Consider the following 27,688-nt stretch of genomic DNA (forward strand, 5'->3'; position numbering starts at 1 on the left):
AGGTACTTCCTCCTTTCTCTGTTTTCTTTCAGTTCGGTCAGAACCAGGGCTGGAATCTGGTGACAAGAGCCTTCATTGGCAACTAACCAGGGATTAACCTGGGGACCTGCCACAAGGGACACCACAGCACTGCCGCTGAGTTGCCCAGTCAGTCCAGCTTACCATTTTAAAAGCAGTTTTTATTTCTCATTTCAAACAGGCGTTCTGAAAATGTTTGAAATTCCAGCAGGGGCTCGGCATGTTCAAATAGAGGAAACTGAACCCTCGAACCACAGCATTGGTGAGTATAAGAACTGACCACTGAGAAAGACAAAGACTACAAAAGGCAGTGACCGGGGACACATGAGTCAGAGAAGAGCAAGATGGAAGAGGAAGGGGAGGTGCCAGATAGAGGAGGGGAGAATGCGACAGAAAGAGAGGGAACAAAGTGGTAGGACCATGGAAGAGAAAAAGAGAGAGAATGAAGCAAAGAGAGGGAAAGAACAATATACAAGAGATGGGGAGCAGGCTGATGCAATGGCCTAGTGGCAGAACTGTGCCCTGCCATGCGGGAGACCTGGGTTCATTTCTCAGGCCCTGATTCTGCTCCTAAGGCCATCAGGCTCTGCATGCTACGGCAGGCAGCAGTCACAGCCCCTGGCAGGACAGAATCCCAAGTCATTGCACGGTAGTGACGCCTACGAGTATCAGTCAGGGTCTGCGGACTGTTATGAATAAAAAAAGGTGGAAAAGCTCCAGGCAAATGCGAATGAAGTATCATGGCCCAGCTCTCTCAAAGGAGCAGGAGAAAGCTGCCAGAGCAAGAAAAAAACAAACAAAAAAACATTAAAGGAGGAACACACAGGATGAAAGGAAAAGGCAGCTTGATGGAAAGAAGAAACAGGTTAATGAGCTCTACCACTCCCTCACAGATCCTCTTTGTACATCCCACACTTTCTCCATGGGAGACTGATCCATGAAACCACCACTCTCGCTATAAAGAAATATTTCCTTAGATTACTCCTCAGTCTGTGCCCTTTCATTCTCATCCTATGACCCCTTCTGTTCCATTGAAAGAGGCACATCTACTATGCATGAAAATCTTGGAGGTATTTCAATGTTTCTGTCATATCTCCCCTATCTCGCCTTTCCTCTAGGGTATGCATGTTTAGATCTTTAAGTCTGTCCCTATGTGCTTTAGAATGAACACCACTGATCATTTTAGTAGCCATTCTTTGAACTGATTCCAACCGGGTTATATCCTTTGGCAGGTGCGGTCTCTGCAACGATACACAACATCCAAATGAAGTCTCACCTGGGACTTACCCAGGGGCAGTATTACCTCCCTTCTTCTGCTGACCAGTCTTCTCCTATGCAGCCTAGCATCTTTCTGGCTTTTGCCATCACTTTATCCACCATCTGATTCAGTCGCCCCCAGATCCCATTCTTCTTTCACCTGCAATACCATACCTCGCCCTTGCGTTTTTGCAGCCTAAATATATTACTCTGCAGTTTTAACATTAAATCTTAGCTGCCAGACCCTAGAACATTCCTCAAACTTCGTTAGATTGCTCCTCATGTTTTCCACATCTTCCTGCTTGTCTACCTTGTTGCAGACTTTGATGTTGTTGGTAAAAAGACAAACCTTTCTTGAAAATACGTCCGCTGTGTTGCTCACAAAAATATTGAAAAGAACCGGTCCAAAGACTGATCCTAGCAGCACACTGCTAGTAACATCCATCTCCTTGGATTGAACTCCATTTATCATCCTTTTTCGCCTCCTACTCGACCAGTTTCTAATGCAGTCATTCACTTTAGGGTTCATTTCAATGCTCAATTTATTTATGTGTAGCCGTGTGGAACCGTGTCAAAGGCCTTACTGAATTCAAGTACACTACATCTAGCCCTCTCCCCTGATCCAACCCTCTGGTCACTCATTCAAAGAATTAGTATTAATTTGACATGCTGCCTCAAATCTTGCAATCCATTGGATTCCAGAAATTGCACTATCCTCTGTTTTAGCAGCGATTCCATTAATTTGCTCACCACAGAGGTCAGACTCACTGGCCTGTAGTTCCCAGCCTCCTCCTTACTTCCACTTTTGTGAATAGGACCCACATCTGTCCATCTCCAGTCTTTCAGACCTACTCCTGACTCTAAAGAAGCATTGAAAAGGTCAGCCAGTGGAACTGCCAGCACATCTCTTAAGTTTCTTTAAAACCCTCAAATGTTCTCCACCGCTCTCTCTACTTTGTTTAGTTAGTCCTCATGAACACACTTATCTGAAAATCGATTGAGGCTTACCTCACTTCCACTGCTAATTGTGTTTGTTTTATGTGGTCCTGCTCTTGGCCCTTCTACAGTGAACATCAAGTAGAAATATTTGTTAAGCAATTTCACTTTTTCCTCATCAGCTTCTACTTATTCCTCCTCTTTTCACCTTGGAGTCTCACAACGCCACTTTTGCACTGTCACCAGCATAACTAAAAAAAAAAAGTCTTGTGCCCCGTTTTACTGTTTTTGGTTTTTTTCCTTCTATTTGCATCTTTGCATTTCTGACTACTTTCTTTATCTTTTTCCAGATATTATTGCCTGTCTTCCTCATTCTGTGATTTCTTGTAATTCATGAATGCTAACCTTTTCCCCCTTACCTTTTCAGCTATTTCTATAGAAATCCATAGCGGCTTCTTTTTGCTCTTTCCTGTATTTATTTTCCTAATAAAAAAGGTTAGTTGCCCTTATGATATCTCCTTTTTATTTTATCCACAGCTCTTCTGCTTCCCCTAGATTTTCCCATTCAGCTAACGACTCCTTGAGATACTCCCCCATTTTAAAAAAAAGCTAGTCTTCCTGAAGTCTTGAACCCTCATCTTCGAACGAACATTCATCTTCTGCTCTTTAATACTGAACCACGCTATCCGGTTATCACTGGATCCCAGATGATCGTCTACTACAGCATCAGAAAAACTGTCTCCCTTGGTAAGCATCAGGTCCAGTATCGCCCCCCCTCCCATGTGGGTTCCATTACCAGTTGACAGAACAGTTTTCCCTGCAGAGAATCCAGGATCTACCTACTTCTAGAAGTTACCACAGTTGGGATGTTCCCAATCAGTATCTGGCAGATTGAAATCCCCTAGCAAGAGCACTTTCCCTTTCATAGCAATTTTGTGATTATTCTCCATTAAATGTACATTTCTTCTATTTGAGATGGAGATCTGTATATTACATTGTAGCACAGAAATGAAAAGTCAGGGCTTTTTTCACTTTGTGCGCTTTATTTATAGTGCAAATAAACCAACAGTATATTCCACAATTCCAACTCACAGCCAATCAACAAGCCTTTCTCACCTAGAGTCTGGGGCCTCCCTTTGCTCTCCTCTCAGCCTACATTTTATCCCTGTGCCAGAGGAGACAGCCTGTACACAGAACTCCTTGTCTTTAGGTGGACCGGATCGCGATAGCTGTGCCCTGTGTAGCCTGTCCTCTGTTTTGGTACTTTATCCTAGGCTAGGGTGCTACAGGTCCAGGTTCAGATCTGGACTGGGAGGAAGATTTCTTTTCCAGGGCCCCTGGCGCTGTCTACCACTATCTCCTTGACCACTTCACACTCTATATCCAATAGTTCCAGGAGGTGCCAGATAATGAAAAATAAGAGAAGGGAAGCCAAAATTACCATCACAGGGAGAAACCAGAAATCATGAAAGAGTCCATCCATTTCCCAGTAAGTCCACACTTGGATAAAGATCAGTGAAAACACTGGAGTCTGTAGTTGGTGTTCAAATAAAAGATAGCCTTTATAGTAACTTAAAGAAGAGGATCCAAATCAAGAAGACAAAATAAGAATCAACATATATCCAATGATCAATAAAAAGCAAATGATTTCTCTGTCCATCCTTACTCTGCTCACTTGCCTTCTTGCTCTTGCACCTTCATCCTGATTGAAAGTATCCTCACCAGTGAGAGTGGGATAAATAGAGTGTAGTTCCAGTTCAGGCATGAACTGGTCTGGAAAAATACCCCCAAGCATAATATCCAAAAGAGGTTCCAACAAGTCAAAATCTTCAACTGTAAGTCAACTATTAAAAAAACTGAGTTGGTGACTCAAAAGTCTACATGAATGAAACAAAATCTAAAACCAGTCAGGAATAATCCCTTGTGGCAATGGTTCTATCAGTATGCTGCTTTCTTTCAGGTCATTCTTCAGAAGCTCATATTTTGCATGTATTCTGAGATTTATATTCCAGTTTCCCTGTGCAGCCACTGAGCATAGAAGAATTTTTTTTAGCCTGTAAAAAGAGCAGATATGAGCTGGAAACCATCAAACATCCACACATAGGCAGACATCATTTTTATAGTGATTTCTCTCAGAAGAGGGTTACTTTGAAAAGTCTGGTTATACTCTTCTCGTAAGAACTCTTTTGACAACTTTGTTTAGTTTATTTCTACTCAAAATCTGAATTGTTTTAATAATTAGAATCGACAGAGTATCCTAATTTTTCAGATTCCTGTGAAATTTGCTAACATGTTGTTTCTTTAAATTTGGTTATATAAACCTTATGAGCAATTTTTCAGCTGTAAAGAACCAGGCAACGGGTAACTTCATTCTGAGTGCAAATGGCCAGGATACAAAGGCCAGAACTTTTCTTGAATTGGGTCTGGAGTGGGAGTACAGCAATAATGACGGCAAGGAGAGCTTGAAGACCAATGGTCCATTGCATGCAACCATTGTGGTTTTGGTAAGTCAAGTCTTAAGAATGCTGGACTGCATAGAGAGGATTAACCAGTAAGAAAAAGGAGGTGATAATGCCCTTTTACAGGTCCTTGGTGAGGCCTTACCTGGAGTACTATGTTCAGTTTTGGAGACAAAATCTGAAAAAGGAGAGACAGGACGGAGGCGGTCCAGAGAAGGGCAACCAAAATAGTGTGGTGTCTATATAAGGAGACTTCTGAGAAGAGGCTGAAGGATCTAAATATGTAAACCCTGGAAGAGAGGAGATATGATACAAACTTTCAGATACCTGAAAGGTTTTAGTGATCTACAATCCTTGAACCTTTTCCGTTGGAAAGCAAAGAGTAGAACTAGGGGTCACGAAATGAAACTTCAAGGGGGTTGACTCAGAACCAACTTCAGGAAATATTTCTTCATGGAGATGGTGGTGGATGCTTGGAACATTCTTCTGGAGGAGGTGGTGAAGGCGAAAGCAGTAAGGGGTGAATTTTAAAAAGCCAGGAGATATACGCAAAAGTTGGGCACAGATTTAAAAGGCACCCGCGTACATGTGTATCTCTCGGTACGTGCACAAAACTTTTTATCATAAAAGGGGCAGGGTGGGGCATGGGCATGGTCTGGGCAGGACATGGGTGTTCTAGGATTTATGAATGAAACTAGTGCATAAATAAACCCACACAAGTGTGGGCCAGAGTCCCCTACTGCGTAACTTGTCCTAAAACCAAAAAACTAGGCTAGTCAGTGGGGTTTTAAAGGGAGGGGCTAACAGGGTAAAAGGGAGGTTAATTAACTAGGGGGGTTAGCAAGTCCTATTTTTTACCTGGGTGAACTGGGAACAAACTGGGGAAACTGGTAATTGCATCAACGTGTGTCTACTGAAATCCTCCCACTTATGCAGTAGAGGTGGCATTTGCGCACCAATGCGTGTGGTCATATAAAATTGTGCGTGCATGTACGCAGTAACAACCTATTTTATACCTTCACAAATATACTCACGTATGTTATAATATGGCTGCATCCTTTGCACAAGCCACCATATGCGCATACATGTGTGCCCAAGTGGCTGTTTCAAAGTTACCATCCCTATGAATTAAAAAAGGCATGGGATAAACACTGAGGATCCCTAAATGCTAGAGATGGAAATAATGAAAAGGGTGCTTGAGGGTAACCTGCATGGAGCAGTAGCTACTACCTCGGTTGAAGGCATAGGGATTACTACCTTTAACTAATTATCCTTCATGATTTTGAGCAACTTCAGCATTACTCTCTACTTTAATGGCAGGGGAGCGAGGGAAAAAGGGGAAGTGGATTCAGATAACAGCCAATGCTGGGCCTTGACTTTTACAGTCCAGGGTACTGATACGTAGATATTAGGGAAACAGTGCAGGACTGCTTCTATGGCCAAGTCCTAAAGCAAAGCCCGTTCAAGCAGCAGAATTATCTGAATGTTTCTAGGAGTAATTTGCTTATGGGTTTGACAGTGCTTGATTTTGAATGTTAATATTACCACCCTTAAGATAAGGCTTGGGAATACCTTGCACGGAGCAGCAGTTTCTACCATAGGAAACTTGCTGGGCAGACTGGATGGACCATTTGGTCTTTTTCTGCCATCATTACTATGTTACTATGTATATGCTATACCTTCCCCTATATGTCCTTGGGGGAAGTAACTAAAGGTTCACGAGGACACAGGGCTAGCTCCACAGTGGGCTTCCTAGTTTCCTAGGGTAGTAATCTCAAGATGAAAAAGGGATAATATGATGATATTTAAGGAGAGCGCAGGCTAGAGGCAATCCCATGCATCCATTTAGAAAACAGGCCCTAGCCTGAAGATGAAAGGTGTGGGAGAATGGGAATGGCGAGTTGTTCTTAGGAATCTATGCACCAGTGAAATCACTCAAGAGCTATGACTAAATCACAGGACTCGCCACACAATCAAATCTCTCCAAATTCGTTTCTTGTAGCCATTTCCCCCCAGATGTTTATGATATGAATAGTTTTCAGACATTCAGATGATACCACAAACCAAAACTGACAGGTTCGTTTGAGTTTAGAAAACACCAGACATAGCATAACCTGATAGCTGTGCACTTTCTTCTTTTATTCTCCCCAATGGTGCATCTGCCAGTGATCAGAGCAGGAGCAGGGGGAGGCAACACTGCACCACTAATGAGAGCTGGAGTGGGGAGAAGCGGCTTTGTGCCACTGATCAGAGCATGAATAGTGGCCTAACGGATGCCCTCTGTTGTAGGAGTCAAATGCATACCTAATGGGGATGAAAGAAATTGGGGGAGAGGAAAAAGAAACTGGATTGTAAGAGAGAAAAAACATGAAGAGCTGGTGGAAATGAAAGAAACTTGGAAGTGAAAGAAAAAGCAAGGAAGACTGGAAAGGAAAAATCCAGGGGATGGAAGACTGGGAAGGAAAAATCCAGGGGATCAATATTCAAAGTATTTGTCTGGCTAACTTTAAGAGTTAGCAGGATAATCGCTGGTGTTTCAAATTTCGCTCCGCCCCCTCCCCCAGCCCAAACCGTGCATCAGCTTTTATTTTGTCCTGGTAAAATTTTACCGACCAAAAATAGGTAACATTGAGGGCATTTCCCTTTGGCCAACCAGCGCTGATATTCATTGCAGGTTGGCCAAAGTTACCAGGCAATTCTGATTGGCCAATTAGCAGACCTAAAGTTAACCAGACAACTTTGTCTGATTAGCTTTACTTAATCCCGGCAAATGAGGAAGAAGAGAGAGAGGGGCTTAGTTAGTATTTTCTCGTGAATGCAGTAGTGGCAGAAATCCTTGCATGGGTGTCAGTGCACCTTTATCTGTAGATAGGTTCCAACAGTAAGGAAAGCAACAGGAAGCAGGAGGATACCACCCACCTACCTATATGATGATCTGTGGGTACTATCGTGTCCACCAGAGAAAGCTGAAGGAACCCCTCCATCTCCATTAATATCAGGGTCAGCAGAACCCCAAGGTTCCCCCGTCTGCTGAGGAGCCCAGCGGAGGGAGCACTCTACTAACCATCACCACCACCACCGCAGCATGGCATCTGAGGAGACTGAGAAAAATGAAAGGGGTTCAGAAGATTAAAGGAAATGCCAGAAAATAACTTGTGAACTATTGTACTAAAACGGCTGTGGGTTAACATAAGAACATAAGAAATTGCCATGCTAGGTCAGACCAAGGGTCCATCAAGTCCAGCATCCTGTTTCCAACAGAGGCCAAACCAGGCCACAAGAACCTGGCAATTACCCAAACACTAAGAAGATCCCATGCTACCGATGCAATTAATAGCAGTGGCTATTCCCTAAGTAAACTTGATTAATAGGTTATTTTTATGTTGCTTCAATTTATAAAAGTCCATTCCTCTGTGACTAAAGTTCAGTATCTTAGGGTGCATGCCCTCTTGTGTCTGCTGTGCTTTTTAAATCATTTGTTTTTCATGCATCCATATTTGCAAGATAAGAGTTAATGTTATTGTTTCTCCATCTATATCAACATGCAATCAAATTATAATTGTCTTCCCATTTTATTACTCACTTGCTGTTGCTTCTTCCTCTCTGTTCCTCTGTCTCCTTCTTGCTACACCTTCCACTCCTTGTATCGCCTATTTTTCTCTCAAAACTTTTATTCTCACCTTCCTTTCTTTATTTTTGCTCTCATCCCCTTGAGCTCTCCCTTTATCAATCTCTTATCTCTCCTTTGCCTCGGTTTTCTTTCAGCTGGGTCTCTCCTTCTTTATCCCTACTCTTGTTTCTCTCCTTCTCTCTCCTATCTGCCTCTTTTCTTTCCACCCCATCTTTTTTTCTCCTTCTGCCTCTTTTTCCTCCTTCTCAATTTTTCTCCATGCTTCCTTTTTCTCTTCTCTCACTCCAGATTGCCCCTGCTGAGAAAGAGGAATCCAAGAGTAGCCTGACTTATAAGTACATTATCCATGAGGACCTGCTGCCACTAATTGGAAACAACAATGTGCTTCTGGAGGAGATGGACTCTCATGAGTGGGCTCTCAAAAGCTGGTCCCAGTGCTCAAAAACTTGTGGAGGAGGTGAGTCTGTCTGCTGGATCAATGTCTGCCTCTGTGTTTTTTCTTTCAGGATAAATCTCCGTACAAAAAGTAATTGAGCTGTTTCCTGCCCATTATCGAGGTAATGCACATCACCTATTTTGAGAGTTAACAAGCCCCTATGACATCACTCCTGTGAGTTAATAATCCATTGTGACATCATTCTAGCCACTGTCATGTCATTCTTGTGAGTCACAAATCAGTGTGCTATCACTTATGTGGGCTTATAAGCAGGGCAGTGGAAAACTCCTAAGAATGTTCCTTCAAAGCCATAGATAAGGACCTTCGTTTTAAGGTTTTATTTTATTTTTCCTGGGAATTTCAGTTTATATCAAAAAAATCAGTGGAAAAATGTCTTTTTTATAACAGACAGGAGAAAAATCAGTGGACAAGTCATTTTCCACCGATTTTTTTTTTTTTTTTTTGTTATTACATTGAATTTCCTAGGAAAAATAAAAACGGAAAATGAAGGTGCATAACCATACAGGACAGTATTCAGAAAAAGGGCAAATGGATAGCTTATCCGGCTAAAGTTAGCCAGATTAGTTGTCAGGGATATTCAGTGAGATAAATATTAGAAAACACACTAATAGCAATGCCACCAGCATTGCTGTGAAAATAACATTGGATGCCACCAGGAGCGGCTAGAAAGGAATCTGAGGCAAGGAGCTATTTGGGCAGACTTGTCAGTAAAGCTAACAGCTATGCAGAGCTAGAGCTGAAGCCTCATAGGATATTGAATAGGGATGAATACAGCAAAAATGGGTGTATAATGAGGCATTTCAAGTCCAGCTGTGGAATGTCCTTATGTTCATATGCACAGCACTGTATACACCTAGTAGCACTATAGAAATGATAAATGGTGAAATAAAATGTTGTTGTATTACAAAGGATTATATCAATCAAAAAAAGTAAAGGAAAAGAAATAAGTAGTAGCATGAGCCTAATTATCTCTGTTGGGACATGCAGTGTTCTTCTGGCTACATCGGTCCCCTATAGAACAAGGCAGGTAAACCACACTGCATATGCTTGAGCTATGATGTTAGCATGAACTGAGAGCAAGAAGCCAAAAATGCTGTCCATGCTTCAGTCTCCACACTGAAACACTTATTTGCTCTGGTTCCATAGGAATCAATGAGGAAACCTTCTGGAACACTTCTCCTTATGCATGTAAAATTGCATACCATGTATATGCATGTGTTGTTTGTACATTTTCTAAAGGGCCATTTCTGCAGATAAAGCAGTACTTTGCATGCAAAAATCCCTTTGAAAATTACTCTCCTTATAACTGCTTTGGGATTTGAGGGTGGGGAAGTAGGAAGTACACTATGTAGATTTGTTTAACAAGAAGGAGCAGTCACCCAAGCACATTGTTGAATGTTTTCTTTTTGATGTGTGTGTGGGGGGGGGGGGGCTTTTAATTGCAGAAGTCGTGGAAATGCGTTTACAAGGGGGTTGACATGTTTGTCTTTTGTATTGAATAAAAGCTCTGCAGTGAATGTACTAATATATAGAGACCTATGTACCAAAATGCAACCACACACAGTAAAATTTGATATCAACAAGGCACTGAAGTCTTGGCATTTACCATGGCTGAATATGCAAAATATGTGACTAAGGTGATAATGAGCTGATTAGCTATTATCCGCCTATTTATTAAAGCATGCTACTCAGAGTAGACTCTATGCCACCCCTGTTTCCTACGAGGAATGGGGAGCCTTGTGGGGGATTGGCAGTAATAAATGGATGGAGGGAGGAAATCATAGCTCCTTCCACCAACTCCAGTTCTTCCTCCACATCGTAATCCATCCTTCAGACTCCTGCCTACTGATCCAATCCCCTACCCTCTCGCAGGCAGTAGGACAAGAGCTTCATGCTTGCCACAAGCTGCCTCGCCTCCTTGTGCTTCTACAGCACTCTTTGTGGCTCCATACTTTGACCTGCACATGGCATGGGACACTGTGCAGATCAAAGGGCAAAGTTTCTATGAGGAATACCACAGAAACACCAGATCACCAAGCAGCAGGAAGCAAGTACGCAGCTCTCCATTTATCGGGTAGGGTCATGGAGGACAGAGGAGGTGTCTGGGTTGGAGGGGGGGGGGGTGTTGTCTCTGGGGAGGGATTTGGAGAGAGGATCATGAGAAGAGTCTGAAGGAAGGATCCAAGCCTGAAAATATGGGCAAGCACACACTGGGCCTATGCCTAGGACAGCATCGTTCCTGCTCACTATGGGCCTTCAAGCCCATCACCTCTCACCCCACAGGCCACCAGTCTGATTTTATTTCCTGCTGCTCTCCCCTCCCCCAAATCAGCTTCAGAACTCCAGTTCCAGTGCTGGTGCTGCTGTTACAACAAGGCAACACCCAAGAACTTGGTAAGGCCCCCGACCCTGAGCTCCCAGGCCCTGCCTCTTATAGGGAAGAAGTCCAGAAGGGGCAAGGACACTTCCGTTTCTAGGTGCTGCCTTATGATGACAGCATCAGAGCCAAAGCTCTGAGGTTTTTTTGGTAGGAGAAGGGCAGGAATCGGAGAACCATCTGAAGGAAGTGGGGAGATTGAATTAGCTGGGGAGGGAGGAAATTGCATGTCTGCTATAGTGGGGAAGGGTCTCAGAAAACTGAAGGTCCAAGGTAAGGGGTGGCAAATACCTCCAGCACTGATAGAACCTAGGGGGGTACATCCTCGGAAGTACTGTAAGGGGAAAGGGAATCCAGAAAATTTAGGAGACTCCCAGTGTGCACGGGCTGCAGATTGCAGCAGTACTGAAATGGCCATGCTTTCTTTAATGCAGCCATTATAGCATTGGCTATGGTGTGCATATCATTACCTTAGTGCATCAGGTGTAACAGCCCATTTTACCACGAGGCAAATTTGAAAGGTTACCTATGATCACTGTTCAGATTTCCTACATTTTCATACGTAATCCACATACTGTATCGGTTGCAATATATTTAATGAAATGTTATTTAAATTAAAAGGTTTAAGGAAATGAGCCCGGAGAGGCTGAGAACCATCCATACACTGGGTTAAAGCAGTAGCTACCAGATTGGCAAAAGCAGACCTGCTAGTGGTCAGGCAGTAAATGCTTGTTAATGGTCTTCTTTTTGGGCTTGGAAAAACTATTAGCAGAAAGATTTGGCTTCCTGTGTTAAACAAAAAGCAGATCAGAAGCCCTCTCCCATATGTTAGAGATAGTACATAAATCCCTTTATGCACCCTTCATAAGCAAGATCATGCTTGTAATTTCATAATACATTATCAGGTTCATTAGGCTATGCATAAACCTTATTATGGCTTTTTGGATATGCTGAGTTGCTCTGCTTGATGTCATCAACATCTGGACTTGGTTGGAAGAATTGCACTGATTATCCTATGTCTAACTGAGGGCAAGGAACAAAAAATACTTCCTTCCATTGACATACTGCCTCAGTTAAATATGCAAAAAAGTAGCTCAACTCCATTGGAAACAATGAGGGAAAAGATAATTAAAAGTAACAAACAAAAAAAACCCCAAGTCTTTTATTTCTAGTGGAAAAGGCACGATCAGAATTAGAAGGAAGTTAAAGAGAATGCCAAGCAGAAGCTAGGGAAGGCTGGTTTGTTTTCAGAAATCCGTAAGGCACACTTGGCCTTACACTCATTCACTTGTTGTTGGCACTGGACATCAAGGAGGAACAACCCCTTCCCAATCACATGCATGCTCAGGAGCTCAGTTCAGGCCACCAGAACCACAGATGGCATCCTGACCTTATCCGTGATTTCTGTTTCTTGTATTTTGTAGGGATGTGAATCGGGCTTCGGACGATTGAAAATATCGTCGATATTTTCAAAATCGTCAGAAATTGGGGGCTCCCCCAAAACGATAGGAAAACCCCACGATATTGATCGTGGGGGTTCCCTTATTGTTTGGGGGGAGGGCAGGAAAAACGGCACACAAAAATAACCCCTAAACCCACCCCGACTCTTTAAAACTAACCCCTTAGCTTCCCCCACCCTCCCGACGCCCCCAAAAACTTTTTACAGGTACCTGATGGTCCAGTGGGGGTACCGGGAGTGATCTCCCACTCCGGGCCATCCTCCCGCTCCCCGGCCGTTGGCTGCCACTAATCAAAATGGCACCGATGGCCCTTTGCCCTTACCATGTGACAGGGTATCCGTGCCATTGGCCGGACCCTGTCACATGATAGGAACACTGGATGGCCGGCGCCATCTTGTGCTCCTACCATGTGACAGGGGCTGACCAATGGCATCAGTAGCCCCTGTGACATAGTAAGGGCAAAGGCTATCGGCGCCATTTTGATTACTGGCAGCCAATGGCCCGAGTGCAGGAGATCGCTCCCGGACCCCCGCTGGACCACCAGGGGCTTTTGGCAAGTCTTGGGGGACCCTCCTGACCCCCACAAGACTTGCCAAAAGTCCAGCAGGGGTCCGGGAGCGACCTCCTGCACTCGGACTGTCAGCTGCCAGTAATCAAAATGGCGCCGATAGCCTTTGCCCTTACTATGTCACAGGGGCTACCAGTGCCATTGGTCAGCCCCTGTCACATGGTAGGAGCACAAGATGGCGCCGGCCATCCAGTGCTCCTACCATGTGACAGGGTCCGGCCAATGGCACGGATACCCTGTCACATGGTAAGGGCAAAGGGCCATCGGCGCCATTTTGATTAGTGGCAGCCGACGGCCCGGAGCGGGAGATCGCTCCCGGGACCCCCACTGGACCACCAGGTACCTGTAAAAAGTTTTTGGGGGCGTCGGGAGGGTAGGGGAAGCTAAGGGGTTAGTTTTAAAGGGTCGGGTGGGTTTTTTTGTTTATCGGCTCGGGCGCAGCCGATAAACAAAACCACGATCGGGCCCGATGCAAAAAAACCCACATGTGAATCGGAACCGGAATCCGAATCGATTCCGGTTCCGATTCACATCTCTAGTATTTTGAGTCATACATAGGTATAGTATGCAGAAGTATGTACTAATCAAGAGTAATTAAGAGATATCCTTTCTACTTAGGACCGGCTTTGCAAATTCCACCGTAGTAAGGTAGTTGCACATGCTCTTTCTGTATACCACTTTCTCACCGCTTTTCTCTCCTCTGCTTGGTTCTTTGTAGGCATCCAATACACCAAGTATGGCTGTCGGCGAAAAGGCGACAACCGGATGGTGCATCGCAACTTGTGTAACAACAGTAAAAAACCCAAGCCTATTCGCAGACGCTGTAACCTGCAGGATTGCTCCCAACCAGGGTGAGAGAGCAGTATAAGAATGAGGTATTATATACCATTCGGCATGTTCAGAAAGACAGATGCGCTTTGCTGTGCAGATTTAGAACATAAGAATTGCCATACTGGGTCAGAATAAAGGTCCATCAAGCTCAGCATCCTGTCTTCAACGGTGGCCAAACCAGTTCATTAGGAACGAGCCACAGATCCAATTCCTTGCTGTACACTCCCAGGGCTACGCGCTGTCTTTCCCCCCATCCACCTGCCGTCTAATTGTTTATGGACTCTTTCTCCAGGAACCTGGTTTAAGTCCCATTTAAACCCAGCTATGCTGGATGCCTTCAACACATCCTTCGGCAACAAATCCCATAGCTTAATTGTGTGCTGAGTGAATAAATAATTTCTCCAATTTCTTTCGAATCTGGTGCCTGCTTGTTTAATGGAGGATCCCTTAATCCTGGTGCTATTTGAAAAGGTAAATAAATGTTCCCTGTTTACCTGTCCCACAACTCTCAAGATTTTATAAACCTCTTATCATGTCCCCTCTCAGTCAGTTCTTTTCCAAGCTGACAAGCCCTATCCTGTTTAACTTTTTTTCATAAGGGAGCTGTTCCATCCCCTTTATCAGGTTTCTTACCCTTCCTTTGTAGTTCTGGTTCTGCTATATCTTTTTTGAGATGGGGCGAGCAGAACTGCATGCATTACCCAAGGTGTGGTTGTGCCATGGAGCGATACAGAGACATTATGATATTCTGCATTTTATTTTCCATTCCTTTCCAAATAATTCCTAGCATTCTATGTGTGTTTTGATCATCGCCATTCTCTGAATTGAGGATTGCAATACATTGCCTACAATGACTCCAAAATCCTTTTCCTGAGTAGCGAGGCCCAATACAGAGCCCAGCATTGTGTACCTGTAGTTGGGATTATTTTCTCTATGTGCCTCACTCTCCACTTGTTCACATTAAATTTCATTTGCCTTTCAGACACCTAGTCTTCTAGTCTTGCAAGATCCTTCTGCAGTTCCTCACAGTCTGCTGCTGTTTTAACAACTTTGAATAATTTCATGTCATCTGCAGATCTATCACCTCACTCATTCTCTTTTCCAGATCATTAATGAATAAGTTGAACACCACTAATCCTAGTACAAATCCCTGGAGCAATCCGCTATTTACCTTTCTACACTAGGAAAACTGACCATTTAGTTCTACTCTCTGTTTCGTATCTTTTAATCAGTTACCAATTCACAGTAGGAGATTGCTTCCTATCCCATGACTTTTTAGTTTTCTAAGAAGTCTCTCATGAGGGACTTCATCAAATGCCTTCTGGAACCACACTGTAAAAATGCAAAGTAGGAACTCAGTCACACTGTAGTTACACTGTAATTACACAGAAGATACTGTGCATTGTTCCATGCTTAACCACACTGTAACAGCACCACAGGTGCACTCTTCCATGCTCAGATACCAGAGGTATGTGACTAATTTGACATAGAAACTGAACGATGTTAATTGTATTGCACAGCAATATGTATGCTAGTGCCACATACACAATAAATAATATTATTGTCGATATTTCTTGCAGGTGGGTGACAGAGGAGTGGGGAGCCTGCAGCAAAACTTGTGGCAAGCTTGGGGTGAAAGCCCGGTTGGTTCAGTGCATCCAGCAACTGCAGAATGGCACCAGTCGGACCGTGCACACCAAATACTGCAGCGGCGAGCGGCCAGACACCAGGAGACCCTGTAATCGACTGCCCTGCCCCTCCCAGTGGAGGACAGGAGCCTGGTCCCATGTGAGTCCCAGCTGCTTTGAAACCGGATCTCTGAATCTGTTTGGAGGCAGTGGGGTTTAGTTAACTGAACCCAAGACTAATATTCATTCTCTGGAACAGAGTAGCACTGCACTGGGGATAAACGTTAGGAGGAGAGGGATGGAATGGTTGCTGAGTGAGCACTGTGACATGCGAGGCCTGGGTCACTTCCTGATACCACTTTTAGGTCTGTGGTCTGGTCAAGCTGTGTCTGGTGGGCTTTGGGGAAGGGAGTCTCAGCTATAACACAACAGCAATACCTAGCAGCCAGACTTGGTGTAGGCATGGCAGATTTTGGAAAGAGCCACAGTCTGTGGGCTCCCAAGCTTACCCAATAGCGTAGTGGGAGGAGTGGTCTTTCCAGGGACAGGAGCAATGCCTACTCGCTACTGCGCTGCTGGCTGACATTTTCCAATATGGCACCGGCCGACTGGGTTGGCCAGTCAGGAAGATTGGTCAGCCAGCATCATTTTGGAAAATGGTCGGGGGAACAGGAGTGAGGAGGTGTCACCCTGCACTTTCGCCCCCAGAAAACCCCACATCCCCGCTTATTGGATCAGCTTAGGTGCCCCTGAGAAGGAAGACGGTGGTAAGACTAGTAGAAGGCATTGCATCTACACTTTTTTTTGCCCTATGAGAATCTTGTAGATCATGACAGAAGGGGGGGGGGGGGGGAGAGTAGCCACTGGACCACAAGGGAATTTGCTTTTAGAGAAGGGGGCCTCATTGGGGCCACATGGCCCCTTTTATGGTGGCCCCATCTGAAGTCACCAGCCTGCCAAATGTTTCACATGTTGCCACTGCATTTTGTGAGAAATTTTACCAGGGGTCCAAATGAGCTCACTTATATCTGTAGCAAAATTGTGCAAAACGGCTGCTGACCCACGGTAAATAAGCGGATTAATACCTCAGCCTCTTATACAAATCATTATCTGTGGGGACAGAATACTATGCAAAAATTCACATAAAAATCTCCTGGATTGAATCACTTTTAGATATAAAGACCCGACTTCAGGAAATATGACAACATTTTCATCATTTACTGTATATCATTACATTTTATTCTAATCGTAGGATTATGTTTTGTTTTGGGTTGGTTTTTTTTACTCAGCAGCTTCCTCCCATGCTCTTTTATACTTACAGCTCAATAGGAAACAATCCTGGGATCGTTGACAAGTTCCCAGGGATTCTACCCTATGTTATATCTTCTCCCAGCTTACCTTTAGTCCAGTCACTGTAGCGGTGATGATCCTGGGCTAGGGCAAGCACCAGGACTCCTTCTAGAAAACTGCAATCATAGCCCCTATATACAGCCACTAGTAGACACCACTGTTGCAGAATGATAAAGGCTCCCTCACCCCAGTGTCTGTCAAAGTTGCATCCTCAGCATCCCTAGCCCCAGCCAACCCAGTGAACGGAAGACTTGAGCTGAGAATTAAACTCCACTCCCCCTCCACATGGCAGTAAACAGCACAGCCATTAAGTCACTGAGCTGGCCCTCTAACTGTACTTTTGTAGAGATTTGTATTTTATGGGATTTTCTTTCCCCTTTCTCTCCATGAATACGTAAATTCTGAAATGAATGTAATTTTTCTGCTTTATGCAAAATACTGATATGTATTATTCTAGAATAGATACTAACTGTTGTTCAAATGAACTTGAGAAAGCTATAAACAATACAGAAATAAAAATGAATGAAATATTTTACAGATTATGTAATGGCCTGAGCTAAGAAGGGCACCACATTAAGGGTGAATTTTTGAGTAGCCCATTGGTTGCAAAGTAAGCTCACACTTTTAACGTTTCTACTTTGAAAATGAACTAGAGGAAAGTGAACATGCTAAAACTACCCGTGCGTATTTTGCATCTTCCCTTTGAGTGGGAAGCCAAGAAGGGGGAAATAACGTGTTTACTCTTCAAAATCAAATATACTTGCTGGGTTTTCTTTGCCTGGCCTAAACACCCCTCCAGGAATGCCTACTCATAATCAAATAGAGCCTGCAAGTAGTTTGAGTGGGGTTGTGAAAGTCAATTTTCAGCCAAACCAAGGTAAATTTCTCTTTACTTGGTGCCTTTGAAAATTGCCCTCCAAGGCTAAAATATTTTTTTTAAAGGATGACGTGTGTGCTTTATAGTGTTCACAATACTTGTGTCCTGCTTCCTGGATTATGTTCTGTTTCTCCTGATGTACGTTCTGGCCAGCATGAAATATTTATAGTTTTGTTGGGTTGAATATAAATTTTGCCATACTGGGTCAAACAAAAGGTCCATCAAGCCCAGTATCCTGTTTCCAACAGTGTGCAATCCAGGTCATGAGTGCCTGCCAGGATCCCAAAAGATCAATAGATTTCATGCTGTTTTTCCCAGAGATAAGCAGTGCATATCCACAAATCAACCATAATTATAGTTTATTGACTTTTTTTTCCAGGAACTTGTCCAAACCTTTTACAAACCCACATACACTAACAGCTTTTACTACATCCTCCAGCAATAAATTCCAGCGCTTAATTATGCATTGAATAAAAAATATTCTCACAGGACAAGCAGGATGGTAGTCCTCACAAAGTTTCTAGAACTTTGACTGGCACCTACTGGGCATGCCCAGCATACACTAAACCTGCAGCCAGCAGGGGTCCCCCTTCAGTCTTCTTTTTTCCACGCAGCACTAGCCACGCGGGTTAAGGAGCTCCACAGAGATTACTGACAGGAATTTTCCTCATGGAATTACTAAAAACTTTCATACCCCACAGGGGTCCCTCCTTCGAATTTTTGACTCCGCAGTACTCCGGTAAGTTTTTCACCCGTTTTCAGTTGATTCCTGTAGAGTTTGGCCCTCGCTCAATTTTTTTCAAAGGCCAATGCATCGGGGTTCCGTTGGTGCCCAGACTGTACTTGCTCCATGTCCATAACAGACCCTCATAAAGTCTGTGTAATGTGTCTTGGATGCAAGCATGATGTCTTGACCTGCACCAAATGTGCCTTAATGACACCAAAAGGTCGCAAGGCCAGAATGAAGAAAATGGAACTTCTCTTCCATTCTCAAACCCCGATGCCGTCCATTGCATCGACGTCATCTGAACCGGCACCGTCCACTTCACGCCAGTATCGGCCACCAGCCGGTGACCACCTGGCATCGACGACTTCTCGGCCTTCGACTACCTCTACCCCCCCTCAGGACCGAGGGGATCGTAGAGAGAAATATCGGCATCGACACCGGAAGTCTTGGACCATCGAGGAAGGAAAATAATCGACCTCGCCATCGTCCAAGCTGCCATCGAAAAAACCCCATCCAGAAAAGGCATTGACCCTTTCTGTGACCGGGTCACCGAGGCAACCCTCACCCGGACGGGTATCGGGAGCCGCGACTCTGCCTTTAATGGTGGTCCCTCCGGCTATGCCTCTGCCTCCTTCTTCCCTTCCAGAGCCGGGGCTGCTTGCTCCAGGTCTCCATGAAGAACTGGACCAGTAGGTCCAGGAGGCCATCGATAAGGCGATGCACAGACTCCAAGTTCCCCCGGCACAGATATCGATGCCAGCCATGGAACAGACTATCGATCCCATTCCAGCAGCATTGGCACCGCTGCTCTCAAAGATGGAGGCGCTTAAAGCCGCTTTTCCACCGATGTATCCTGGGTCACCGATGGCTCCGGTGCCTTCTCCACTTACCTTGTCATCGGGTGGAAAAACACCATTTCGTATTCCTCCATCGGAAGTTTTGTCGATGCCTCAACCATCGATGCCGATGCGTCCATCAGCGCCAATGATCCATCCGTCGATGCCCTCGATGCCTGCACTGGTGCCCTCGATGCCTTCATCGGTGCCTCCAGTTCTTCCCTCGATGCCTTCAGAGCCTAGACCAGGACCTTCAGGAATTCCATCGATCCGTCCTTCTCAGGCTCCTAGGGGGACAGGTGCTGATCCCTATGATACCTGGACAGATGATTCATCTCCAGACACCGATGATTTGCCATCGCCACCTCCTCCTACTGAAAGCAGGAAGCGTTCTCCTCCAGAGGTCCTATCCTTCATAAATTTTGTGAAGGAAATGTCTGAATTGGTTCCCTTCCAATTGCAGACTGAACAAGATGACAGGCATCAAATGATGGAGCTGTTACAATTCCTGGATACTCCCAAGGAAACAACCTCCATCCCTATTCACCAGGTTCTTTTGGATCTCCTCAAAAAGAACTGGGAACACCCTGGTTCTGTTGCTCCAGTCAACAGAAAAGCTGATACCACATATTTGGTCCAATCAGCCCAAGGATTACAGAAACCTCAACTGGATCACCAATCTGTGGTTGTAGAAAGACATGGTTTAATGGAACAAAGTCAGCATGGCTTTACCCAGGGCAAGTTTTGCCTCACAAATCTGCTTCACCTTTTTGAAGGAGTTAATAAACATGTGGATAAAGGTGAACCGGTAGATATAGTATACTTGGATTTTCAGAAGGCGATTGACAAAGTTCCTCATGAGAGGCTTCTAGGAAAAGTAAAAAGTCATGGGATAGGTGGCGATGTCCTTTCATGGATTGCAAACTGGCTAAAAGACAGGAAACAGAGAGTAGGATTAAATGGATAATTTTCTCAGTGGAAGGGAGTGGACAGTGGAGTGCCTCAGGGATCTGTATTGGGACCCTTACTTTTCAATATATTTATAAATGATCTGGAAAGAAATACGACGAGTGAGATAATCAAATTTGCAGATGACACAAAATTGTTCAGAGTAGTTAAATCACAAGCAGATTGTGATACATTGCAGGAAGACCTTGTGAGACTGGAAAATTGGGCATCCAAATGGCAGATGAAATTTAATGTGGATAAGTGCAAGGTGATACATATAGGGAAAAATAACCCATGCTATAATTACACAATGTTGGGTTCCATATTTGGTGCTACAACCCAAGAAAGAGATCTAGGTGTCACAGTGGATAACACATTGAAATCGTCGGTTCAGTGTGCTGCGGCAGTCAAAAAAGCAAACAGAATGTTGGGAATTATTAGAAAGGGAATGGTGAATAAAACGGAAAATGTCATAATGCCTCTGTATCGCTCCATGGTGAGACCGCACCTTGAATACTGTGTACAATTCTGGTCGCCGCATCTCAAAAAAGATATAATTGCGATGGAGAAGGTACAGAGAAGGGCTACCAAAATGATAAGGGGAATGGAAAAACTCCCCTATGAGGAAAGACTAAAGAGGTTAGGACTTTTCAGCTTGGAGAAGAGACGACTGAAGTGGGATATGATAGAGGTGTTTAAAATCATGAGAGGTCTAGAATGGGTAGATGTGAATCGGTTATTTACTCTTTCGGATAGTAGAAAGACTAGGGGGCACTCCGTGAAGTTAGCATGGGGCACATTTAAAACTAATCGGAGAAAGTTCTTTTTTACTCAACGCACAATTAAACTCTGGAATTTGTTGCCAGAGGATGTGGTTAGTGCAGTTAGTATAGCTGTGTTTAAAAAAGGATTGGATAAGTTCTTGGAGGAGAAGTCCATTACCTGCTATTAAGTTCACTTAGTTTTTGGGTACTTGCCAGGTTCCTATGGCCTGGATTGGCCACTGTTGGAAACAGGATGATGGGCTTGATGGACCCTTGGTCTGACCCAGTATGGCATTTTCTTATGTTCTTATATTCTTATAATCTGCCCAAAAGAGGGCAAAAAGATCAAAACCCCACTTTTCCTTTCCCCTAGGTAAGGAACAGAAATTCCTGGATGCCATTGGCCGTCGTGTCTTCCAGGGATCAATGCTCATCTCTCGGATTGCCTCTTACCAGCTGTATATGACCCAGTACAACAGGGCCTTATTCAAGCAGAATCAGGACTTTGCAGAGTCCCTGCCTCAGCAATTCCAGGAACAGCTTCAAACCCTGGTACACAAGGGTTTTGAGGCAGGGAAGCATGAAATAAGATCCTCTTATGATATCTTCGACACCGCTTCCAGGGTACCTGCAACTGCTATTTCAGCAAGAAGATGGGCCTGGCTTAAGTCTTCGGACTTGCACCCTGAAGTACAAGACAGATTATCTGATCTACCCTGCATAGGAGACAATATGTTTGGTGAACAGATTCAGTGGATGGTAGTGGAACTCAAGGAACATCATGAGACCCTTCGCCAGCTCTCGCTGATGCCCTCTGAGTATTCCTCCAAACAGGATACTAAAATGTCATTCTTCCATCCAAAGAAGTCCTATCCACCACTGTCTAGAACTCGTTCTACGAGACTTTTCCAAAAGGCCCAGTCTCATCAACCTCGGAAACAAAAGCCGCAAGCAGCTCCTCAGCCGGGCCCTGCTTCCAGTTTTTGACTCCTGCATAGAGAGCAGCAGCCAGCCCCCACTGCCTCAGATACCAGTGGGAGGTCGATTGTGCCATTTCAACAACAGGTGGCACACAATCACCTCAGACCGCATAATCTCTCCTCCTTGCCATAATCTCTCAGGGTTATCACCTGAACATTTCTCTCTATCCCACCGGACTCCCCACCTCTGCTGACATGGGGAACATCCGACCACTCACTACTCCTAAAACAGGAGATCTCCCTCCTCCTCCAGTCCAGAGCAATAGAACCAGTGTCCTACTCCCAACAAGGCCTAGGATTCTATTCCTGGTACTTTCTAATCCCCAAAATATCAGGCGGCGTTCGTCCAATTCTGGACCTACGTGCCCTCAACAAGTATCTCCACCCGAGAAAAGTTCAAGATGGTAACCTTGGGTTCCCTTCTTCCTCTTCTTCAAAGAGGAGACTGGCTCTGCTCTCTATATCTCCAGGACGCGTACATACACACTGAGATAACTCCATCTCATCGCAAATTTCTGAGATTTCTGGTAGGCCCCAAGCACTATCAGTACCGAGTGCTACCATTCGGCCTGGCATCTGCACCACGAGTCTTCACCAAGTGCCTTGTAGTAGTAGCAGCCTTCCTCAGGACTCAAGGTGTTCACGTCTACCCCTATCTAGACGATTGGTTGATCAGGGCTTCCACTCAGCAAACTGCTCTGTCGTCCCTACATCTTACCTTACACGCTCTAATTTCGCTAGGATTTTTCGTCAACTACGAGAAATCCTGCTTAGTTCCGTCTCAAACTTTGTCCTTCATAGGGGCAGACTTGGACACCCTTCAAGCAAAGGCATTTCTGCCTCGACAGCAAGCTCTCACTCTCATTTCTCTTGCACACCAGCTACAGTGTCAGCACCGCTCGACTGCATGCCACTTCCTCATCCTGCTGGGACACATGGTGTTCTCAGTACAGGTTACCCCAATGGCCCGCTTGGCCATGAGAATCATGCTGTGGACGCTAAGGTCACAATGGACTCAGTCCGTCCAACCTCTATCGACCATTGTCCACATCACAGTCCCACTTTGTCAGTCTCTAGCCTGGTGGAAAAATCAGATCAATCTCCTCCAAGGCCTACCCTTCAGGCTCCAGACCCTCAAATAATTCTCACCACTGATGCTTCCAACCTCGGCTGGGGAGCTCATGTTGCCAATTTGCAGACACAAGGAGCTTGGTCTCCAGAAGAAGCCAAACACCAAATCAATTTCCTAGAGCTGTGAGCAATCAGATCTGCTCTCAGGGTATTTCAGGATCACCTTTCCAACCAGGTCATCCTGATTCAGACGGACAACCAGGTGGGCATGTGTACATCAACAAACAGGGAGGGATGGGCTCCTACCTACTGTAAGGTCGATACAGTAAGGCCGCGGTAGAAACAGTGCGGCAGTGTCAGGCGCACCCTTCCTCCCCGCACGCACAGTTCTCTTCACTAACTCCCCGATACTCTCTTCTAATTGCATGCAAATGCATGCCGCGGCTTTAAAGCGTTAGGGAAAGGTTATGCCCGCGTAACCCATTTTACTGTATAGGCGCTTAATACAGCGCCTATACAGTAACCTGGGTGCGCTGGTACCTGTCATTTCAAATGACATTTGGAATGACAGGCACCAGGAAGTGTAAAAAACACGAAAAGTCTTTGTTGCTTCGTCGCTGTGTCTCTCCTCCTCCCGGAGCAGGGCGCGAAAGCAGCCTTGCTCCGGGAGGAGGTGAGGCACAGCGGCGAAGACAGACGGGAGAGGAGAAAAAGCAGAGCCGAGCAGAGCCGAGCAAAGCGAAAGCGTGCGAGCAAAGCGAAAGCGTGCAGCAAGCCGGCGAAATAGACCTGCAAGCAGAGGCAATAGCAGCGGTTCGGTAAGCCTGGCACCCTCCTTGATGTAGTACGTCCCGGATGCCCCCCCTCCCCAGCGCGCCCACCACTACCCCTTTCATCAGCTGCATCCACTGCGACCCGGCAGTCCCGTGAGGCCTACAAAAAAAAAAAATCCCCGGCTCCCGCGCCCCCGCACTGGCCCGCCGACTCTACCCCCCTCCTCCCGATCGGGCGGGTAGGCGGCGGCGAAAACCAAAGCAATTTTTTTTTTTTTCAAAAAGCGACATCACACAATGCATAAAATAATTTCTCCAGCCTTAAAGCGACTTACTTTTGGGATCTGTCAAGTAAGTCGCAAAAGTAACTTACTTTTCTGAAGCCATCACGATCGTAGCTCAAGACGAAGATGGCCGCCTGCACGGGGGAAAGCGTGCAATTGGCCGCTAAAGACGTGACGTCACATCTCGTGACGCCAAACGTCGTGACGTCACGTCTTCAGCTGCCAATTGCACGCTTTCCCCGTGCAGGCGGCCATCTTCGTCTTCGTCCGGAGGAGCTAAGATCGTGTTCCTGATGGCTTCAGAAAAGTAAGTTACTTTTGCGACTTACTTTTGGGATCTTGACAGATCCCAAAAGTAAGTCGCTTTTGGAAAAAACCAAAATTGTCGCTTTAAGGCTGGAGAAATTATTTTATGCATTGTGTGATGTCGCTTTTTGAAAAAAAAAAATTGATTTTGGTTTTTTTTGCTTTTCGCCGCCGCCTACCCGCCCGATCGGGAGGAGGGGGGGTAGAGTCGGCGGGCCAGTGCGGGGGCGCGGGAGCCGGGGATTTTTTTTTTTTTTGTAGGCCTCACGGGACTGCCAGGTCGCAGTGGTAGCATGGCGCTGTGAGGGGGACGAAAGGGTATATACCCATGAACGGATTTGAGTGGGAGCGCTCTGTGAAGCGGGACATGCCCGTGAGGGGCATAATGGGTGGATGCAGCTGATGAAAGGGGTAGTGGCGGGCGCGCTGGGGAGGGGGGGGCATCCGGGACGTACTACATCAAGGAGGGTGCCAGGCTTATTGTTTTATTGTTTTTGAGTATCTTAAGCGGTGTCGATGGATTTGTTACTAGACTCACAGTCCTAACTCCTACTAGGGGGAGGCGGTAAACTAGCACGTTAAGGCCGCGGCAAAACAGCGGGTTCCTAAGGAGATAATATCAGCGCCCGTAACAGTATCGGAGGGGAATAGCTAATTCCTTCATTATACAGCTTTTTCGCTCATTTACATGCTGGGTGCGGAAAGGGTACTGTCTATTTTACAAAGCGCTAAGGACGAGTGAAACTGGAGACTGTATCGCTGAATGGCCTTACTCGTCTGTATTGTGCGCTCCCAGCACGTTACAGACGGGCAATCTTCGACCGGACGATACTGTATCGAGCTGTGTGTCAGGAAGCTGTGCAGATATGGGCGGAGGCCCTCTCCCATTCGATGTACCTCAGGGCCACCTACTTGCCGGGAGTGGACAATGTGTTGGTAGACAAGCTGAGTCGCGCCTTTCAACCGCACGAGTGGTCCCTCAACCCCACGGAGGCGGACTCAATATTCCAACATTGGAGTTATCCTCACATAGACCTCTTTGCGTCACCTCAAAACCACAAAGCAGAGAACTTTTTTTCTCTCACTCGCAGCCAACACTGTCAGCCAAGAGATGCATTCTCCCTCTCTTGGGCAACCGATCTCCAATATGCATTCCCTCCACTTCCACTTCTCTCGAAGACTCTCGTGAAGTTATGTCGGGCCAAGGGAAGCATGATCCTTCTAGCACCTCACTGGGCTTGCCAAGTGTGGTTTCCAATATTTCAGGACCTCTCCATTCGCAGGCACATTCCTTTGGGAAAGGATCCGCTCCTGATCACTCAGAAGGACGGGTGCCTACGCCACCCCAATCTCCAGGCCTTATCCCTGATGGCCTGGATGTTGAAAGGTAATTCTTCAGCCACTTAATCTTTCGAAGCTTGTTTCCCATGTCCTCGTTGCTTCACGGAAGCCTTCCACAAGAAAATCTTTTCTTTACAAATGGAACAGGTTTAAATCATGGTGTTCTTCTCAATCTCATGATCCCTTTACCTGTTCCACCATGTAGTTTCTAGACTATCTCTGGCACTTATCAGAATCAGGTCTAAAAACTTCCTCTATCAGAATGCATGTCAGTGCGGTGGCTGCCTTTCATAAAGGTATCGGGGACGTTCCTATTTCAGTACAACCCCTCATAACACGTTTTCTGAAGGGCTTGCTTCACCTCAAGCCTCCTCTGAGCCCTCCGGCCCCTTCTTGGGACCTCCATCTGGTTTTGGGGGCAGCTCATGAAACCACCATTCGAGCCTCTCCAATCCTGTGATCTTCGCTATCTCACATGGAAAATTATTTTTCTTTTTGCAATAACATCTGCTCGCAGAGTTAGTGAGTTACAGGCCCTAGTTACCTATCCGCCTTACACTAAACTTCTGCAGGACCGGGCAGTACTCTGCACTCACCCTAAGTTCTTACCTAAGGTAATATCGGAGTTTCACATTAATCAATCCATTATACTGCAGACCTTCTTTCCCAGGCCCCACTCCAATTTGGGAGAACAGGCTCTGCCTACCCTTGACTGTAAACGGGCTCTAGCATTCTATCTAGACCGTACAGCTGCCCACAGGAAAAGCACTCAATTGTTTGTCTCTTTCCATTCCATCAAATTGGGACAGCCTATGGGTAAGCAGACTCTCTCTTCCTGGTTAGCGGACTGCATATCCTTTTGTTATCAACAAGCAGGTATTCCACTTCAAGACTGTGTTAAAGCACACTCTGTGAGGGCCATGGCGACTTCAGTAGCACACCTACGCTCGGTGCCGCTTCCTGACATTTGCAGGGCTGCTACCTGGAGTTCCCTCCATACCCTTACAGCCCATTATTGCTTAGACAAGGCCGGAAGACAAGATTCCATCTTCGACCAGTCTGTCTTGCGCAACCTTTCTACAACTTGACATACCAACCCCCTTCCGCCTGCCCGTTAGGGTTCAGGATGCCCTCTACCAAATTCCACCCCCGTCCTTGTGCCTATTGCACATCTTGAGTACATTTGGTGCATTTCTTGGACATCCTCAGCTCGGTACTCACCCATATATGAGGACTACCATCCTGCTTGTCCTGTGAGAAAGCAAATGTTGCTTACCTGTAACAGGTTTTCTCACAGGACAGCAGGATGTTAGTCCTCACAAAACTCGCCCACCACCCCGCAGTGTTGGGTTCGTTACATTTTCTTATTTTATTTTTTAGCACTTTCTGAAGCTTTAAACAAGACTGAAGGGGGTCCCCTGTTGGCTGAAGGTTTAGTGCCATGCTCGTTCCATTCTACTCATTATTTTATAGACCTCTGTCATGTCTCCTCTCAGCCACCTCTTCTCCAAGCTGAAGAGTCCTAACCTCATTCCATCCTCTTTATCATTTTGGTCACCCTTCTCTATACTTTTTAAAATTCTGCTATATCTTTTTGAGATGCAATGACCACAATTGCACACAATTCTCAAATTCAGTCGCACCATGGAGTGATCAGAGGTGTTATTATTAGGGATGTGAATCGGGCTTCAGACGATTGAAAATATCGTCGATATTTTCAAAATCGTCAGAAATCGGGGACTCCCCCGAAACGATAGGAAAACCCCACGATATTGATCGTGGGGGTTCTCTTATCATTTTGGGGGAGGG

General features: G+C 45.5%; 1 protein-coding gene and 1 long non-coding RNA gene across 3 annotated transcripts in view; one reads left to right on the plus strand and one right to left on the minus strand.

Moving 5' to 3' along the window:
* ADAMTS14 (ADAM metallopeptidase with thrombospondin type 1 motif 14) overlaps positions 1-27,688 on the plus strand; it is a 314,376-nt gene that overhangs the window by 269,654 nt on the left and 17,034 nt on the right. For both annotated transcript variants that reach the window (XM_029609051.1, XM_029609052.1), the window contains exons 15-19: positions 200-280; positions 4,552-4,715; positions 8,590-8,758; positions 13,882-14,014; positions 15,575-15,782. In XM_029609051.1, coding sequence (XP_029464911.1) covers positions 200-280; positions 4,552-4,715; positions 8,590-8,758; positions 13,882-14,014; positions 15,575-15,782 — 755 coding nt within the window. The remainder of the gene's footprint in view (positions 1-199; positions 281-4,551; positions 4,716-8,589; positions 8,759-13,881; positions 14,015-15,574; positions 15,783-27,688) is intronic.
* LOC115095428 overlaps positions 1-27,688 on the minus strand; it is a 306,111-nt gene that overhangs the window by 168,757 nt on the left and 109,666 nt on the right. The window contains exon 2 of the long non-coding RNA XR_003857764.1: positions 7,594-7,771. This is a non-coding gene — a long non-coding RNA (uncharacterized LOC115095428). The remainder of the gene's footprint in view (positions 1-7,593; positions 7,772-27,688) is intronic.

This window comes from Rhinatrema bivittatum, chromosome 7 (genome assembly GCF_901001135.1).
Source record: "Rhinatrema bivittatum chromosome 7, aRhiBiv1.1, whole genome shotgun sequence".
Lineage (NCBI taxonomy): Eukaryota > Metazoa > Chordata > Amphibia > Gymnophiona > Rhinatrematidae > Rhinatrema > Rhinatrema bivittatum.